Source organism: Oncorhynchus mykiss, chromosome 25 (genome assembly GCF_013265735.2).
Source record: "Oncorhynchus mykiss isolate Arlee chromosome 25, USDA_OmykA_1.1, whole genome shotgun sequence".
NCBI lineage: Eukaryota > Metazoa > Chordata > Actinopteri > Salmoniformes > Salmonidae > Oncorhynchus > Oncorhynchus mykiss.
In genome coordinates, this window is record NC_048589.1 from 13,243,417 (window position 1) to 13,263,357 (window position 19,941).

The 19,941-nt window shown below is 42.4% G+C and overlaps 2 protein-coding genes across 5 annotated transcripts in view; one reads left to right on the forward strand and one right to left on the reverse strand.

The window, feature by feature from the left end:
- Positions 1-4,234, forward strand: part of rtn4ip1 (reticulon 4 interacting protein 1) — a 31,162-nt gene extending 26,928 nt beyond the window's left edge. The window contains exon 9 of the mRNA XM_021584560.2: positions 3,995-4,234. Within this exon, the coding sequence (XP_021440235.1) occupies positions 3,995-4,123 (129 nt within the window). The 3' untranslated portion in view covers positions 4,124-4,234. The remainder of the gene's footprint in view (positions 1-3,994) is intronic.
- The window catches only part of LOC110505377, a 51,627-nt gene continuing 35,098 nt past the window's right edge, over positions 3,413-19,941 (reverse strand). For all 4 annotated transcript variants that reach the window (XM_021584555.2, XM_021584556.2, XM_021584557.2 and 1 more), the window contains 16 exons: positions 18,900-19,018; positions 18,356-18,670; positions 14,169-14,295; positions 14,020-14,055; positions 13,024-13,196; positions 12,704-12,830; positions 12,364-12,509; positions 9,447-9,573; positions 9,256-9,285; positions 7,594-7,706; positions 7,279-7,411; positions 6,966-7,105; positions 6,415-6,538; positions 5,968-6,126; positions 5,550-5,715; positions 3,413-5,164 (listed from right to left, as the gene is read on the reverse strand). In XM_021584555.2, coding sequence (XP_021440230.2) covers positions 5,076-5,164; positions 5,550-5,715; positions 5,968-6,126; positions 6,415-6,538; positions 6,966-7,105; positions 7,279-7,411; positions 7,594-7,706; positions 9,256-9,285; positions 9,447-9,573; positions 12,364-12,509; positions 12,704-12,830; positions 13,024-13,196; positions 14,020-14,055; positions 14,169-14,295; positions 18,356-18,670; positions 18,900-19,018 — 2,124 coding nt within the window. In that variant the 3' untranslated portion in view covers positions 3,413-5,075. The remainder of the gene's footprint in view (positions 5,165-5,549; positions 5,716-5,967; positions 6,127-6,414; positions 6,539-6,965; positions 7,106-7,278; positions 7,412-7,593; positions 7,707-9,255; positions 9,286-9,446; positions 9,574-12,363; positions 12,510-12,703; positions 12,831-13,023; positions 13,197-14,019; positions 14,056-14,168; positions 14,296-18,355; positions 18,671-18,899; positions 19,019-19,941) is intronic.

Genomic DNA, 19,941 nt, shown 5'->3' on the forward strand with positions numbered 1-19,941 from the left:
AGCTGTTTTGCAAGGACGAATGGGAAAAAATGTCAGTCTCTCGATGTGCAAAACTGATAGACATACCCCAAGCGACTTACAGCTGTAATCGCAGCAAAAGGTGGCGCTACAAAGTATTAACTTAAGGGGGCTGAAAAATTTTGCACGCCCAATTTTTCAGTTTTTGATTTGTTAAAAAAGTTTGAAATATCCAATAAATGTCATTCCACTTCATGATTGTGTCCCACTTGTTGTTGATTCTTCACAAAAAAATACAGTTTTATATATTTATGTTTGAAGCCTGAAATGTGGCAAAAGGTCGCAAAGTTCAAGGGGGCCGAATACTTTCTCAAGGCACTGTGTATATATATAAAAATAAATGTTATTTTTTGGAGAGAAAAAAATAATGCACTAGGCCTTTAATAGTATATATATATATATATACTGCTCCAAAAAATAAAGGGAACACTTAAACAACACAATGTAACTCCAAGTCAATCACACTTCTGTGAAATCAAACCGTCCACTTAGGAAGCAACACTGATTGACAATAAATTTCACATGCTGTTGTGCAAATGGAATAGACGTGGTTCTGCAGGTGGTCACCACAGACCACCTCTCAGTTCCTATGCTTCCTGGCTGATGTTTTGGTCACTTTTGAATGCTGGCGGTGCTTTCACTCTAGTGGTAGCATGAGACAGAGTCTACAACCCACACAAGAGGCTCAGGTAGTGCAGCTCATCCAGGATGGCACATCAATGCCAGCTGTGGCAAGAAGGTTTGCTGTGTCTGTCAGCGTAGTGTCCAGAGTATGGAGGCGCTACCCGGAGACAGGCCAGTACATCAGGAGACGTGGAGGAGGCCGTAGGAGGGCAACAACCCAGCAGCAGGACCGCTACCTCCGCCTTTGTGCAAGGAGGAGCAGGAGGCGCACTGCCAGAGCCCTGCAAAATGACCTCCAGCAGGCCACAAATGTGCATGTGCCTGCTCAAATGGTCAGAAACAGACTCCATGGGGTTGGTATGAGGGCCCGATGTCCACAGGTGGGGGATGTGCTTACAGCCCATAACCGTGCAGGACGTTTGGTATTTGCCAGAGAACACCAAGATTGGCAAATTCGCCACTGGCGCCCTGTGCTCTTCACAGATTAAAGCAGGTTCACACTGAGCACATGTGACAGAGTCTGGAGACGCCGTGGAGAACGTTCTGCTGCCTGCAACATCCTCCAGCATGACCGGTTTGGCGGTGGGTCAGTCATGGTGTGGGGTGGCATTTCTTTGCGGGGCCGCACAGCCCTCCATGTGCTCGCCAGAGGTAGCCTGACTGCCATTAGGTACCGAGATGAGATCCTCAGACCCCTTGTGAGACCATATGCTGGTGCGGTTGGCCCTAGGTTCCTCCTAATGCAAGACAATGCTAGACCTCATGTGGCTGGAGTGTTGTCAGCAGTTCCTGCGAGAGGAAGGCATTGATGCTATGGACTGGCCGGCCCGTTCCCCAGACCTGAATCCAATTGAGCACATCTGGGACATCATGTCTCGCTCCATCCACCAACGCCACGTTGCACCACAGACTGTCCAGAAGTTGGCGGATGCTTTAGTCCAGGTCTGGGAGGAGATCCCTCAGGAGACCATCCGCCACCTCATCAGGAGCATGCCCAGGCGTTGTAGGGAGGTCATACAGGCACGTGGGGGCCACACACACTACTGAGCCTCATTTTGACTTGTTTTAAGGACATTACATAAAAGTTGGATCAGCCTGTAGTGTGGTGGTTTTCCACTATAATTTTGAGTGTGACTCCAAATTCAGACCTCCATGGGTTGATAAATTTGATTTCCATTGATGATAATTTTTGTGTGATTTTGTTGTCAGCACATTCAACAATGTAAAGAAAAAAGTAATACGAATATTTCATTTATTCAGATCTAGGATGTGTTGAGCAGTGTGTGTGTGTGTGTATGTATGTATATATATATATATATATATATATATATATAATTTGTTGTTTTTTGGAGAGAAAAAAATAATTCTCACAAAAGTAGTGCACTAGGCCTTTAATAGTCTTCCATGAGGGGTAAGTCTTGTAATAGACATTCCCCTCATGGGTTTCTGGTTGTGCCATTAAAATGGTATAGTAACAAAAGGGAATAGATAGTCAACAACATGCCATAATAGTAAGAGACTCAATTAATAATATTGCGTAAATTCGTGAGTCTGACATTTCTTTAGGTTTATATGGCTTTTGTCTAAGTGTACTTTTTTTAAATTATTTTTTTAAACACAGGCTGCCTTAGAAACCTCACCCTATTACTCTTGTGACCACAGAGAATTAGACACAGGTGAACGCTCGGTCACTCACTCTCTGAGACCGACAGTAGGTAACTAAGCCATAGTCTTATCTAGCACCTATAGTGGAGCAGATGGTTGTGACTTGATCATCTCTGCCTGTGTTGACATAAAAGTGTGAGTGAGATGTACAAAAGACCTGGATGGGTCTTTGCCCAAAGGGGGGATGTGACACACTTCACTGAGTGTATGTGTGTCTCCCATGCCAGCGGGTCAGTGGGCACCCACTTCATCATTCTATACAGAGTTTTTGTAAAGCTGAAGACAGCCATTCAATTATTTCTAGCATGCTAGCAGATACCCATAGACTTTGTCATTGCGCTAATGCTAGTTAGCGTTGGCTCACAAAATACCTCTGCCTTCCTTAATACTTTACACAGAGACATGAAAATGGTTTCCACGATTTCATCTGACTCTGGGGAAGTAGATAATCCCGAAATATCCCTTTGATATGGTTAGCAAATATCATGTTGACCTTATTGATTCAAGGGTGAAATTATATTGGTCAATAGTGGCACCATTACATCTGAGCGACACATTATATTGGTCAATAGTGGGGTTTTTATGACCCCCTAGGCCAAGTGGAGGAACTAATCGGTACGCTTCAGCCATCAATTGGCTGAAGCCACACTACACACACCTCCCCTTCTCATTTGTCAGACAGACAGTGAAGCAGGCTGGGTTTGGTATGGTCAGACCAGATAATCACCTGCTATGTCGGGGCTGTCCTGACCGGTCAAGATGGAATGCCAGTGTAATCTTGGTGCTAGGCCCTTAATCCGGGCCCTTTGTTAGCCCCCGAGCCCACTCCCCAGCCTGGAAGCGGAACAGATTCCTGTCTCTTCATGGCATGGCCTGGGTATTATGGAAGCGTTCCACCATGACATCACGGTTCCATTCTATTCTGATGAAACGGCTACGGCTAGTTTCAGCTTGGCCTGGTCACCAGATCCTCTACAGTTGGTTGTCCTACCATGCTGTTGGTATGTTTGTCATAACAACAAACACAACAGGATGCAAAGGTGTGTGTTGACTCATTACAATGTTAGGTTAGCAACAGAATATGCGGTATACTGTGTCAATTATGTAATTTTTTCATGTTTTTAATACTCATTTTCAAATATACAATACACCTACATGATGAGAGCATCTTAGGCTGAACAGGGTGCTGTTGTGTACAGTGTTGGTGTACGTCGTAGTTTTGTGAAAGATGTCAGTACATCCTCACCACTTCAATTATAGGTTATCTTCAATCCACACAGAGGTAAGGATCAGGTCATTCTGTGTAGAAGAGGAACTCTCCATTTTTCAATGTAGGCTACTGTGCCGACAGATATGACTCAACTTTCTCTGTTATTCATTTTCTTTTTTGGAAGATCAATTTGGCCAGGATTCATTCAAAGGCCCGTTGCAGAACTGTGCACTGCACAACCAACAATGCTACACACTTTTAAAGGCAATTTCTCAGATGTTTGTGGAGATCAATTCATGCTTCAGTTCTGCAGAGATTTTGGCTCAAGTATACATTTTATTTTGAAGCTAAGTGCAATGCACTTGTCGATAACAAGCCTTTGAGTGAATCCCGACCTTTGCCCCTTCACACATGTCTAAAGTCAGGTTTGTTTTAGATTTTTTTAACTTCGTGTGACCACACTTCCTGTTCCTGCAGATCCGTGCGGTGGTGGAGGAGGAGTTTACCTTCTCCCAGGTGCCCCAGGCCATGCTGAAGGTAGAGAAGGGACACGCTCGGGGGAAGACTGTGGTCAAGATCAGCAGCGGAGAGGACTCATCCGAGTAACCAGCGAAATGATCCTTTATGATCGTCTGTGCTAAGGCTATGGCTGTGTGTCTGTTTGAGAAGAGGCTGCCTGTTGTAGCTATGTGATAAGTAAAACTTATTCAAGTCCTTGACCTTGTGATCTTCATTGAAAGGGTAATTGAGATTCTTCGCCATAGTAACACCAATCAAGGAAACAATTTTTTGTTGTAGATGTAACAGCATTTTGTTGACATATTTACAAGTAAGACCGTGGTTAGTATGATATTGTAGCACAGTGTTGAAGTTGATATTTAGTCATTCAACAAAATCTATACACCTGCAGAAGCTAATGTACTGTGCAGTGATGTCTGTAAAAAAATATTAAGTTGACTTCAAAAGTCGTGAAAAAACATTTCCACAAAACATTATTTGGAGAATTTAAGGAGTGTTCATCTATGACATTATGTGACCATAGAACAATAAGTGCTAAAAAAATACATAAATTTACAACATTGTTGTAAGAAAACAGATCTCAGTAATTGACTGGTAAAGTACCATAGAAAAGAGATGTGGATAAAATCATTGTAAATGATATGAATACAGGAGAGACACATTCCCATAGTTATTCTTTGGTATGCTCAATGAGAGGTAAGTGAACAAATGAATTGTGGTATTTGTACAGCATCAGTCAAGTCCTCAAAGTAAAATGCTGTGCTCCTTGCTCGATAGATAGTTCTATAGCCGTGTGTAGTTTTGTCTTCAGAGTGTAGATCACTGGTTTACGGTTGTATTTCACAAAGACAGTTTGGAATTTCTGCTCTCAAGCTCAACAAATGTTGCAGAATGTTTGGAGGCCTACTGCAGACCAGCATCACAGGGCACTAAGGCCCCTGGAGAAACTTCATCAAGAAGCAAGAGTATGGGCCCCACGGTGGAGCTGCATCACAGAGCTGAGCTGCAGTGGAAGGGCAAGGGCCAGATTGACATTCCATTACAGGATCTCCAAAGACCATCTTTGGGTGTGTTTTCTTTCATCAAATGTATTGAGAATCACTTGAGTTTTGTCATAACTTTGTCCACCTGTGAAAAGAAAACAATACAGTTAAAGGTGTACTCCAGAATCTTAAGCACATCAAAATTGGTCAGGATGTAAAATATATGAAATGGATGACGTAGTACACAAAACGGGAACCACTTTTGTCTCGTGAGCACCACTTTAAAAACTACTGGCTAAAATTATATACAAGTTTGAGAGTGTATCTTTAGGTTTGGTGGCGGCTACCTATTCAATAGCTTGAGGACGTGGCAACATATGGATAATACAAACCACTTCCTAAACCTACCACCAGATGGAGCCTGATTATAACTATGGGTACTGAGCTGAATGCCAGAGCTCCTATCTTTGTAGCTCTTAGCTAATGATAGTAAGGCTAGCTGAGAGAGAGAGCAGAAGAACTGATCTGACCTTTAACCTCCAGCACCAGGTCAGGTTTGAGGTGGCATCGGACCAGGCCGTCTGGGGTAATGCTCCACAGCTGGTTGTCTATCCCTGGCTCCGGAGGAGACACACTCAGCCTGCTGCCCGCCATGATAATGCTCCCTGATGTCTGCAGGCAACAGTCCTCCACCAGCTATAGAGACAGAGAATATGGGTTCAGATGTGGGTGGATTCTGTATGAATACAAACTGACAAGCATGGTACAGATAAAGTTTCATTTGATTTTATATGAGAGATAATTGACAATTGTACTGGAATATGCTCAACACGTGACATTAAACTATGTTGAAAGAACGAGGAAGCCAGTTCTGCAACACTTGAAGTTGGTGGCGATGGAATGAGTGGAAATGATGATTCAGTGCAAAAGCTTGAGCCCATGAAGTACCTTGCAGCGTAGGACTCCGTCATGGTAGATCCAGATCTGGTCCACTCCCCCTGACTCCTCCAGGGCCTGGACCCGCAAAAGCTTGATTTCATCCAGAGGCCCTGACAGGGACATCACATCGCCCGTCTCTCTGCTCCGCAAACGGAAGTACACCTGCTTCTGTAGAGGTCAATAGGCAAACAACACACTTAACATTAGCTTGACTAGGCGAGATAAGAGTTCTCACCCGACAGTGGTCATTATCCAAATCCAAACTTGAGGTGGCTGCATATTATTTGCATTATGGGGTAATTCATGCAGTGATGACAAAATGAGATTAGTGCAAAAGTTGAGTTGTGTACACAGATCTCATGTCAGTCCATTGACTGTTGTTTAGTTATAGGGAAAACTGTATTGGATAGACAGCAATATGTGAATCTAAAATGGAACCATTCCCCGCTTCCATACCTGCAATAGTGGTCGCAGGGATCCGATTCGCGGCCAGCTGCTGAACTTACACCAATCATTCAGTTCGCTTGGCGGTAGCAGGATCTGACGGCCCCGGTGGTTACTATCCTCATACAACACCCAACTGTAGGGCAGGAGAAATCAATCCAACACAGTCAGTTGGTCTTCTTATACAAAATCTCTGACACACCTCAAATGTAAACAATCAACCCTCCTACACCGTTTCAGTTTACAATAGCCCAGCAAAACTATGGGCTCTATTCAATCCGTATCGTGGAAGTTCAGCTTTACAGCGCGATTAAAATTTAAAGGCAATGTTCCCGCGTCAGCGGAGACTGCGTTCCGGAAATGACCTTTACATTTATATTGCGCAATCTGCATCGCTTCAGGGATACAGATTAAATAGAGGCCTGGTTGATGGTTTATTAGTTGCTTAGACAGTGCTTCAACCAACCAAGATGAATTGTAAATGAAACTCTCTCTTTAAGATGTCAATGTTGGTTTTTAATCGCCTAATAAAAACGGTCAAATCCTATCCAGGTGTGACTTACATTCCTCCGTGGATCACCAGGGAGCGTATGCGTCTGTCAACCCCAGCCAGCTGCAGGTTCACCGTCTCTCCCGTCAGCACCACCCTACGGCCTCTACACCCAACCTTACTGAACAGCGTTATGGACGGGAGGGAGAACTCCTGGAGAGACAAGGGGGAAGGGGAGGGTGGGTAAAAACCTGAGATTATACATTATGGTATTGTAGGTACAGGACATCTCTAAGATATGCAGTCACTTTACACAGACATGACTTAGGTTCACAAATACTGTACGCGTGCATCCCATGCCAACACACATAATCCACTCTACTCACATGGCTGATGGTCTGTATGGAGCGGATGGTAGAGTCAGGACCCAGACAGCCCATTGACTCAGTGTTAGGGTAATCTCCCTCCTCCAGGACAAACATGTGCTCTGTGAACTGGGATCCCTCATATGCCACCCAGCTGGAACATAACATAGAGGCACACAGTCAACATAGCGCTCTCCAGTACTAAGTCCCCTTTGAGTGTTCAGAGGGCTCTTGGACAACAGAAAAGGAAAGCCTACACTTTCAGTATTTTTTTCCTATCAAAAGGCACAGTATTGATGTTTGCATGCTGCATTTAAAGCAGATTTTTTTGCTCACCTCCCAGCCAGTACTCTACAGGAGCGAGGGGAGAAGTCTTCCTCCAGGGATACCACACTGTCCTCCAGTACCACCACTCTGCCCTGGAACCCAGGCTCTGAGAACAGCTGGACCTACAGTACATACACAGGAGACTGACATGAGACAGGGCCGCCATAATGTACAGTGGATTACAGGTAGGTAGTGGTGGCTGGAGAAGTGGGTATACTCTAATTTTGCCCAAAATTTCCTCGGCTGCCCAGCCGGCTAAGCAAAGGTGTCCTGTGAGAACAATTCTATGAGAAACAGTGACATACAGTCTGAATGACCTAAAATGATAAATCCATATTGGTCTTTCACAGCTCAACCCAAGCTGTACTGTGCAGTAGTCTAATAGTAGGCCTACTATTTAAACAGATAAATGATGCTGTCAACTAAGTCTGAAATTCACAGGTTTAATAGTAAAACTACAAAATTGGATGTTCTAAGACCACAACAATGCTTAAACCACATCAGCACACCACTTTTGAGGTCTGGGAAAAATAGAAGAATTTGTATTTATTTATTGTGTAGTTACCCTTTAATTCAAGTGCTCGGGCACCTAGCACTGTTGTTTGGTTAGTAGTGTTTTTTTGTAGCACATGAGATGGAGTTTGCAAAACAAATGTCCACAGGATTGACGCAAATAATATAATTCTGCCAGGTAGGCATAGGCTACTATGTAGCTAGTTAACATTTAATTGAGAAGATTTTTGGGGAAAGACTTTCCCATCTACCACAGGGGTGTCAAACTCATTCCATGGATGGCCGAGTGTCTGTGGGTTTGTTTGTTTTTTCTTTCAATTAAAACCTAGACAGCCAGGTTAGGGAAGTTCCTTACTAATTAGTGACCTTAAATCATCAATCAAGTACAAGGGTGGAACAAAAACCCGCAGACACTCGGCCCCTGTGGAATGAGTTTGACACCTGATCTACCAGAAGACGGTTAGGCCTATCATTAGCATTGCTATATTTTTTCCATGTTCCTTAATTTTTTAAAACCTGGACGTTTTACTTCATATTATGAGGCATGCTTCAAGGTAGCCTCTAGCTAAAATCCCACCATAGAAACCTGGAGGCAATTATTTTATAAAGACTTCCTCATATGCTTTCTCATGTTCTATTGGTTTTCTTTTAACTTTCTTTCATTGTTTAGCAGCTAAAGGCATTATCCTAGTAATTTTAGTGACCCATGGTAGTTGTTGCATCTTTAGATCTCCCCTCTCTACGTTTCTAACAGATATTTCCAACTCTGTCCATGAAACCGCTCACACATGTGGTATGGATTTTAGAACAGTGTTTTCCCGCAAATTGCATTATGGAACATTTGCACCGATCTAGGTCTACAGCCGTGTGCAAATTGCTGTGCTGAAAATGTGAAGGACATTTTAAGCTAAACATTCTGATCTGGTCCACCAGCCAGGGTATATCTCCTCTCCACTACTTTCATACGCATCATGGGAATTTAGAAGTGAGTATACGCAATGCCCACTGAAAAAGAAGTGGGTATATGGCGTAAACCTGCTTATACCCTCCACTACACGTAGGCTACTCTTCATGCAAACTGATGGTATAATCACTTCCATACATTATTGACTATGTTAAGATAGTTAATACTATTTGTTTATCACTATCTGACTTTACCTTGAACTTGCTTGATCCACCCAGGTTATCCTGAAAGTAATAAAGAAGGAAATGATGGATTACATTCTTTATCGTCACTGGATAAACCATTTCAAAGTATCCTCACAACTTATCACTGTCATGCAAGTAAAAACTTAGTATGATACTATAAAGGTGATACTACTGTGAGTATTATTTTACAACGGTTTTACCTGGAAAACGGGCTGCAGCGAGGAGATCTTGAGGTTCTGTCCTCCCCAGTCCTCTGGGCTTCCGTAGAGGCCTTTCTCTAGAACGTAGAGCTCTCCGGAGAACATTGGGTTCTCAAAGGCAACCCACCTGTTTAGAGCACACAACAGGTTGGAACTGGTAAATGAACACTTACAGTAGGACACCCCATAAAACGGTACAATTTTACAATATAACATGTTGTAAATAGCATCATTCCCTCCCGTGTTACATAAACTTTAAACAGATGGTCTGAATATGATCATTATAGGCCTTATCATTTGACTGTAGTCTCAAGTCCTCTAACTTCACTGACATTTTCAACCTCTCCCTGACCGAGTCTGTAATACCTACATGTTTCAAGCAGACCACCATAGTCCCTGTACCCAAGGAAGCAAAGGTAACCTAAATGATTACCGCCCTGTAGTTGATCGTGGACTACAGGATAGGGCGGGCCGAACAGGCCCCCAATAACATTGACGGGGCTGTAGTGAAGCGGTTCGGGAGTTTCAAATTATCATGGTCTAAACACACCAAGACGGTCATGAAGAGGGCACGACAAAACCTTTTTCCCCCCAGGAGACTGAAAAGATTTGGAATGGGTCCCCAGATCCTAAAAAAGTTCTACAGCTGCATCATCAAAAGCATCCTGACCGGCTACATTACCGCCTGGTATTGCAACTGCTCGGCATATGACCATAAGGCGCTACAGAGGGTAGTGTGTACGGCCCAGTGCATCAATGGGGCCAAGCTTCCTGCCATCCAGGACCTATATAATAGGCGGTGTCAGAGGAAGGCCCATAAAATTGTCAGAGACTCCAGTCACCGAAGTCATAGACTGTTTTCTCTGCTACCACACGGCAAGCGGTACCGGAGCGCCAAGTCTTGGTCCAAAAGGCTCCTTAACAGCTTCTACCCCCAAGCCATATGAGTGCTGAACAATTAATAAAATGGTCACCGGACTATTTACATTGACCCCCCCCCCTCCATTTGTTTGTACACTGCTGCTACTCTCTGTTTATTATCTATGCATAGTCACTTCACCCCTACCTACATGTACAAATGATCGACTAACCTGTACCCCCACACACTGACATGGTACTGGTACCCCCTGTATATAGCGTCATTATTGTTGTTTTATTGTGTTACTTATTATTTTTACTTTAGTTTATTTGGTAAATATTTTCTTAACTCTTCTTGAACTGCACGGTTGGTTAAGGGCTTGTAAGTAAGCATTTCACGGTAAAGTCTACACGGTTGGTTAAGGGCTTGTAAGTAAGCATTTCATGGTAAGGTGTATTCGGCGCATGTAACAAGTAAAGTTTTATTTTATTTTATTTATAACTTAAATCACTAGCTGTAACTCCATTATATTACTACCAAACCAACAGCCCTAGCATTAGATGTTTATAACTTAAATCACTAGCTGTAACTCCATTATATTACTACCAAACCAACAGCCCTAGCATTAGATGTTTATAACTTAAATCACTAGCTGTAACTCCATTATATTACTACCAAACCAACAGCCCTAGCATTAGATGTTTATAACTTAAATCAATAGCTGTAGCTCCATACTAGCCAAACAAATTAGCCGACATGTATTTTTTTAATCATCAACTGTTACTAATGATCCTCAGCAACAACCACACATCCGTAACGGCGTTTACATAGGAAGCAAACTTAGGTAAATACAACAATGGAATTAAATAGAATGATAATGTAGGCTAGACCAACTGAAGGGAACTAACAGTAAATTGGCAGTTAAATATGGGTGGTTATTAGTCCTACTGACGGTTGATAATGAAAGTGGCTAATATTTAACATGATAGAAATAGGAGACAGAGAAAGTCGAGGTAACCTATAATTAAGACATTCGAGAGTGCCCATCCCTGCATGTTAAAAGGCCGTACACAAAACATTCTGCATAATGGCACAGCATTTCATAAACTTTACTGTGGGATATGCTTGATATACTTCAGTTCGCTGCCATATGACTGGTTTCACATTAGTCTCCAGCAATTATAAAGGTAAAATAGATCCAAAACAAGTGTTATTTAGGCTTATATTTACAATTTCCTTATCCAAACGGATTACTCATTTACCTGGCTCTTATCAATAGCTCTTATGAAGTTGCAAATTACAGTGCATGGAGAATGGTGGTGTAAATGTGGTAGAATTATTAGAGAATTAAGTAAAGTTCAGAATACACCTCTGCCACACCTTGATTCCTTAGATCTAACTATGTGAGAATAGCATGCCTTTCTCATGCTTAAGTTCAAGGTCAGAGTACGCATAGAAAGAAAAGTGCATAAAAAGGGAATTTTGTTCCATTTAGATGCACTTAACTCGGGTCAAAATCTGGCCCTACATAACTAAATAGTTTGGAAAGATGCATTCAAATGGAAGTAAAAGTTATAATTTCATTCTAACATAGAGACATTTGTGATAGCTTATGAACCACTGCGACAACTGAATATACCATATACAAAAAAGCACCAATGAAGCTGAAGGTGATTCAATTCATGTCTGGAACATGGCCACTCCCTTTTCGAAAAACGTAATAATAATATTGACTCCAGCACTGTGCCTTTACACCCTAATCTCATCTTTTAGAATATGTAACCCTAGAGTGCGCTCTCATTCCTCCACCCATTGTCTAACCTTCAGTATTACTTTACTAAGCGTGACATTCACACACCTCTTTCATGTTTGTGCCCTCCGGTGCTGTGTGTGTGAGTATGTGTTCATTAAAAGCTTGCAATAAGAGGAAAGAGGATAGGAGTGACCCACCTATATATCTCTAGCACAGCAAGCCCAAGCCTTGGTGCAGTTATGACACACCGCGTTTCAGTGGATGCAAGGCCTGCTTACATAGGACTGTCAGAGAATTTGACTTACACTCCACCCTGTACATTGATGGACTGCGTCTTGGGGCCGCAGCAGGTGTCCTCCATGTTAGTGACAGGCCCCAGCAGGTCCATGTGGACCCCTCTCTCCCCAAAGTCCCTCTCACTGAACAGCTTCACATGGGGAGACAGGAAGTCCTACAACACAGGGAATGTACACACAAACACCATTGAAATGGCCCCTCTGGATTAACAAGATCAAAGTAGACCCATCTTTTCAACTACCTGACCATTCATACTTCAAAACCCATCAAAGACAGGTCGGAAATAGATGAAACAGATTTAAACCATGGTCATGTTCACATAGCTCTGAATAGAGTTGCAATACTTACAGAGCATACACGGCGCAGTGACAGGAGCTGGTCTCCGTAGCCTCCCCACTCCCTCCAGTCAGGGTACTCCCCTTCCTCCAGGAGATACTGGTGACCCTCAAAGTCTGGCTCATCATAGCCCACCCAGCTACAGGGACAATCAGGAGGGTGATGTTCGAGTACATACAAGCCAATACAGTACAGAATTAATAGACCATTAATCTGTGTTATGATAGGTTAATATGGGCAGAAGGGGGTCATTACATAGATAAGATACACAATTCTACAATACTATCCCTTACTGTACAGTATGTCAGCTGAGATCAACCACAAGTACGTACAGTCCTCTAAGAATCTTGAGGGATCCCACAGAACACAATGTCTTCCTTTTGACTGGATTCTCTTCCTCCTCCTCCTCCCCATCTTCCTCATCTCCTCCCTCTCTGAAGTCGTACACATCATCGTCAATCTCCACACACTTGCCCTCAAAGCACGGCCTCTCGAACACCAGAGCCTGAGGGGGAGAGAAGGGGTTCAAGTTTAGGCTGATGTGCTGAGGTGGGCAGTGTGTTCCATGCTGTCCCCATCCCCATGCCAGGGCTGCATGCTCCTCATACCACAGATTCCAGCTCCCTAGGCCCTGTGCCATCTGGCCAAAACATACTGTATTTCACCACTGCCTGTCTGTCAGTGTAATTTAAGCCCAGATGGCTACGTGGTACTTTTTCCTAACCTATAAATCAATCATATGCTTGAATGGATACACAAATGTTCAGCACATACTGGGCCAGACAACTACATTATCAGCCCCTTGAAAACGCATAAACTGCGCTTGCATATTTCTACATTTTAGATTGACTACTGAAATTGACCTAAACAAACAGCTCTACTGGTAACCACAGGCCTGTCTCCTGGGTTAGACAGCGAGAGTGAGAGCATGCAGAGACGGCACACTGGTGCCATGTGTCCATAGAGCTGCCAGTGCACACATAGTTCTCTCACTAGTCACTGGCCAATTCACCTGCAACAACAGGCCTGTCTGTCTGATTCACAACGGGCAGATTTGATAAGGCAGAGGATTTAGGATGGCAGCGGAGCTATAATAATATGCCATGTCATCACATCACAGCTTGTCTTCAGCCATGTCACAAGAATAACATTTTACAAGCCTTTGGTTATTATGACTTTTGTGATAAGAGGCTCTTGCAGTTGTTGAAACTTCCCGCTGTCATTCACTGACTGTATGTTTATTTTTTTCATCCTTAAACACTGATGTAAATATGAATGGCCATGGAAATAGCTATAAAAACAGAAGAATTCACAGAGGGGAGACGTACCTTTACTTCATTAGAATGCTCCACCTTTATCCCACCCTGTAAGACACGGAAAACCACACAGTAGACTTTTAACATCATAAAGATAAAACAGTGGAAGCTATATGGGGAAAGTGATTTTCAGAAAATAAGTAAGAATGCCATAATGATACCATTTTGAGGGGTTTCAGAGATCCGATGAACGGCTGAGGGAATCCCCAGGCCTCCGGACAGGGATACTCTCCTACCTCCAACACCGCTAGCAGACCCCCAAATCCTGGGTCACTATACACCAGCCAGCTACAGGACGGGGAAAAGGCCCACATACACACACACACCGCATACAAAGATTAGACACTAAGTGATGTACATCACACCTTTGTTTTTCAGCTCCCATGTAAATATTAATAATAAAGAAAATCCCAATACAAGCTCAGGGTGTTAGCCCCGTGATTCTCCTTCACACCTGAGAAGACAGACGAGTAGATATCCTAAACTATATCTAAAATGACGACATATGTGACTTGTTTCAGGAAACTAGACGTCAGTACTTCACAGGAGAGCAATTTGAACGTATATATATATACGTCAGTACTTCACAGGAGAGCAATTTGAACGTATATATATATATATATATATATACAGTGGGGCAAAAAAGTATTTAGTCAGCCACCAATTGTGCAAGTTCTCCCACTTAAAAAGATGAGAGAGGCCTGCAATTTTCATCATAGGTACACTTCAACTATGACAGACAAAATGACAAAAAAAATCCAGAAAATCACATTGTAGGATTTTTTAAGAATTTATTTGCAAATTGTGGTGCAAAATAAGTATTTGGTCAATAACAAAAGTGTATCTCAATACTTTGTTATATACCCTTTGTTGGCAATGACAGAGGTCAAACGTTTTCTGTAAGTCTTCACAAGGTTTTCACACACTGTTGCTGGTATTTTGGCCCATTCCTCCATGCAGATCTCCTCTAGAGCAGTGATGTTTTGGGGCTGTTGCTGGGCAACACGGACTTTCAACTGCCTCCAAAGATTTTCTATGGGGTTGAGATCTGGAGACTGACTAGGCCACTCCAGGACCTTGAAATGCTTCTTACGAAGCCACTCCTTCGTTGCCCGGGTGGTGTGTTTGCGATCATTGTCATGCTGAAAGACCCAGCCACGTTTCATCTTCAATGCCCTTGCTGATGGAAGGAGGTTTTCACTCAAAATCTCACGATACATGGCCCCATTCATTTTTTCCTTTACACGGATCAGTCGTCCTGGTCCCTTTGCAGAAAAACAGCCCCAAAGCATGATGTTTCCACCCCCATGCTTCACAGTAGGTATGGTGTTCTTTGGATGCAACTCAGCATTCTTTGTCCTCCAAACACTACGAGTTGAGTTTTTACCAAAAAGTTATATTTTGGTTTCATCTAACATATGACATTCTCCCAATCCTCTTCTGGATCATCTAAATGTTCTCTAGCAAACTTCAGACGGGCCTGGACATGTACTGGCTTAAGCAGGGGGACACGTCTGGCACTGCAGGATTTGAGTCCATGGCGGCGTAGTGTGTTACTGATGGTAGGCTTTGTTACTTTGGTCCCAGCTCTCTGCAGGTCATTCACTAGGTCCCCCCGTGTGGTTCTGGGATTTTTGGTCACCGTTCTTATGATCATTTTGACCCCACGGGGTGAGATCTTGCGTGGAGACCCAGATCGAGGGAGATTATCAGTGGTCTTGTATGTCTTTCATTTCCTAATAATTGCTCCCACAGTTGATTTCTTCAAACCAAGCTGCTTACCTATTGCAGATTCAGTCTTCCCAGCCTGGTGCAGGTCTACAATTTTGTTTCTGGTGTCCTTTGACAGCTCTTTGGTCTTGGCCATAGTGGAGTTTGGAGTGTGACTGTTTGAGGTTGTGGACAGGTGTCTTTTATACTGATAACAAGTTCAAACAGGTGCCATTAATACAGGTAACGAGTGGAGAACAGAGGAGCCTCTTAAAGAAGAAGTTACAGGTCTGTGAGAGCCAGAAATCTTGCTTGTTTGTAGGTGACCAAATACTTATTTTCCACCATAATTTGCAAATAAATTCATAAAAAATCCTACAATGTGATTTTCTGGATTTTTTTCTCTCATTTTGTCTATCATAGTTGAAGTGTATCTATGATGAAAATTACAGGCCTCTCTCATCTTTTTAAGTGGGAGAACTTGCACAATTGGTGGCTGACTAAATACTTTTTTGCCCCACTGTATATTTTTATCAAAATGCGTTTTTTGGACAGAAATGCCTTCTGGAAAATGTGAACTTCATGTGTCTTAATAACAAACATGTATGTCACCTGTAAATACGAGCCTAGTTGGTTTAACAACAGAAAAAGAAAGCAATGATTTGCTGAGATAATGAGTGGGCTGGACATGCCAAGAGATGAATTCGGAATGGTCTGCCATGTAGCACACTCCTGTCTATTTGAGCTGGTCAGTAACCTTATGTGTAGGTAATTCTGTCTAATACGGCTTTAAAAAAGTTTTGAAATCAATGTAATTAGAGTATGATAGCTAAGGAGATGGAGAAAACACCTGTCTCCGGATTACATCTTCAAACTAAGGGCAACCATGGCATCTGTGAGAGAGGGGGAAGTGTCCATCCATACGGGTAAGATAGTCTAGCTAGCTCCATTTTCAGATATTACACATTTCAAATTTTTGTCAGAAAGTTGTTTTCATTTCAAGTTAGTCTACTGTTAGCTAGCTAGCTAACATTAGCTGACTGGCTCGCTAGCTGACGTTACGTGTATGATCTGTGTAGTAATATTATTCGTATCTCAGAGCCATTTGTTTTGCTAGTTATAGCCTAATGTTAGCACGCTAACATTGAACCTGGTTGGTTAGCTATCTGCAGAATCATGCAGGGTAGTAACGTTCATGAGTTGGGATTATGGTTCATTGTTTAGTTAGTTAGCTACATGTCTTAACAAAAGACTCCACTATGCAAGTATCCATTTCAAGTAAAATGGTCAGGGTGAGCTGTTCTCTCATTTGTGTCTGGAAGTAGCTAGCAAGCTAGCCAACGTTAGCCAGTTACTTTGGGTGCCTGATTGCTGTTGTTAGGTCAGCTAACGTTACATGTATGATCTGTGTAGTAATATTATTTGTTTCTCAGAGCCATTTGCTTTGCTAGTTATAGCCTAATGCCAGCTAACATTGAACCTGATTGGTTAGCTACCTGCAGATTCATGCAGGTTGGTAACGTAATAAATTGGGATTATGGTTCATTGTTTAGCTAGCTAGCTACATTTCTTAACAAAAGACTCCACTATGCAAGTAACAATTTCAATAGAATGGTAATGATGTCATTACAACAACTGTTGATAGATGTAGCTGGTAAATTCGCTCTGGCTATCTACTCCGATTTCAGAGCACTCTCATCTGAGTGTGCCAGAGCGCAGAATAACTGACAAATTTACAAACGCTCAACACTATGCTCTGGATAACATAAAAACAGCCTAACCAGCTCTGCTAGGGTGAGTAAAATGGTCAGAGTAAGCTGTTCTCACATTTGTGTCTGGTAGTAGCTAGCAAGCTAACCAACGTTAGCCAGTTAGCTCGGGGGCTTGACTGCTGATGTTAAGACAGAACGCTTGAATCAACCCTTAAAGAGATGGGTTGGGATAAAGCTTAAGAGGGTGTGAACGATGCTGAATGGGTGTAGACAAAGAGGTCTCCAGGAGGTGTACCAAAACATTCAAAGGCCATTTTCTCAAAAGTGAGGTTACAAGTTTATCAACTTTCAAAGCAGAATTATTTTCCCATTGTTCCTCAACTGTAGTGTATGAAATACCATTTTCTAGCTCGGAGTCTCTACTTTTTTCCAATGTAAAAAGCACAATTTCAAATTTTGCTACATAAGACCGAATCGAGCCGGTCGGTCACATATATAAAACCACCAAGGTAACTACTGTATATAGAAAACAACAACAGTTTGTGTGACTCAGTGAAAACATCTAACGGCAGGTTTAAGTCACTCCAACAAACAAACAGGCCAGCCTGCATTCCACTGAGGAAAGAGAAGATGCCAGACCAATACACTCTCAGGTCTTATTCTGTATTTCATATGACACAGTATATCTAAAGTGAAGTAAGCTCTGTCTATGAGAAGATTTGCCAACAATAATGCATACACAAAATCATGAATGAACATGCAAAATGATTGCTTGCAAACTGTTTCATCCATTTCAACACGCTTTTGAGCAATAGCAAGCCTGCTGGGGCGATGTAGTCCAGTATACTGGATTCAATTGAATATTATAGCAATATCTGGACTATGATTTGGACCTTCAACCGTGTTGGTATGAGGGTAGAACTTACACTCCAGAGTGGACCTTGATGGAGCCGGTGTTCTGTATGTTCCCATAGGAACAGATCTCAATGGAGTCGTCACAGAATGATGACATCCTCCCCAGACCATTCACCTCAGTATACAGGTCAATCTGAGGTAAACTGTAGTCCCTCACTGCCAGGCGGATGGATCCGATGATCATGGGTGAAGTTGGGACAGGCTGATCCATCTGGTCCAGTGCCCCTGATGTCACCTCCTCTGCCCACACGTTGACCAGCTCCATGGGGCCCTCCTCCAAGGCGATGGTCCGCCCCTGGAACCCTGGCTTCTCATATAGCAGCCAGCTACACAGACAGGTAGTGATGACACACAGAGGCATGTTCATAACAGTGACAATATGTTTAGAGTTGCTGTCATGCTTCGTTAATATGAGACATTCATCAATTCATAAAGGATTGTGTCAAGTTAATAAGATTTTTATGTGTGTGAGATTTTTATTAATCTAAGCATTTATTGATGGAATAAAGAGTAAGGGAACGAGGGAAGAATGTTGTCCCCAACAAACGGTCTTACCATCCCCTGATGACCCTGACTGAGATGACAGGAGACAGCTTCATCATGGAGGCATCCTCCACGTCACCAAACACCTCGTAGGCCTCTCCTTCAAACTGAGCCTGCTCATGGAGCACTATCTACAACAGGAAGTAGAGATGGACAGTAAGTATATCTCATGGTCATTACATGTGACACTTGGTGGTTGTATCATTGCCACTTGTAACTTCTTAAACACACTTAGAAAAAAGGGTTCCTCAAGGGTTCTTTGGGAAGGGTGATTGTTCTATGTGGAACCATAATAACTCAAAGAACCCTTTGAGCCCTTCAATGTTTTTTTGCAGTTCAGAAAAGGTTTATTTCCTGTTTAAGTGATAATTAAAGTGTAGGGGCGGTGGCTCATTAGAATATTTTGGGGTGTGGTTTGCACCCATATCTTTTCGTGCAACCGTGAGTGAGTGTCATTCCAGTTGATCTAATCTGTTACATATTAAATATGACTATGGCCAGTGTTGGTGCCTTGTGAAAAACCCACGTATGGCCTTGAGTCTATTGAGAACTGTTGTCTAAATTAGTGGTTCTGAATTCTCTCCTCAGGGACACCAAGCCATTCCAGAGCTAGCACCTGATTCATCTTGTCATTAACACAATAAGGACACCTATGGGTTTTTTACAATATAATATGGCTAACCAGAATAAAAAAATCCTGATGGTTCTTCAAAAGGTTTTGTAGATTGAGAAAGTTTCTTTATAAAACCATTCTCCATAAAGGTTCTGTAATGAACCATTCATAACGATTATATATAGCACCAAAAAGGGTTATAATGATAGCAGAACCCTTTTTGGTGCTATATAGAACCTTTATTTATTGGTTCTTTATAGAACCTTAGGAAATGGTTCTTTAAATCACCATAAAGGTTCCATTTACAACATTATGAGCATGGTTCCTTATAGAACCTTCAAAAAACGGTTCTATGTAACACCAAAATAGGATCCACAATAGCCCTTATTTGGCACTATATAGAACCATTTGTTTTTAGTGTGTAAAATATAATTGAATACT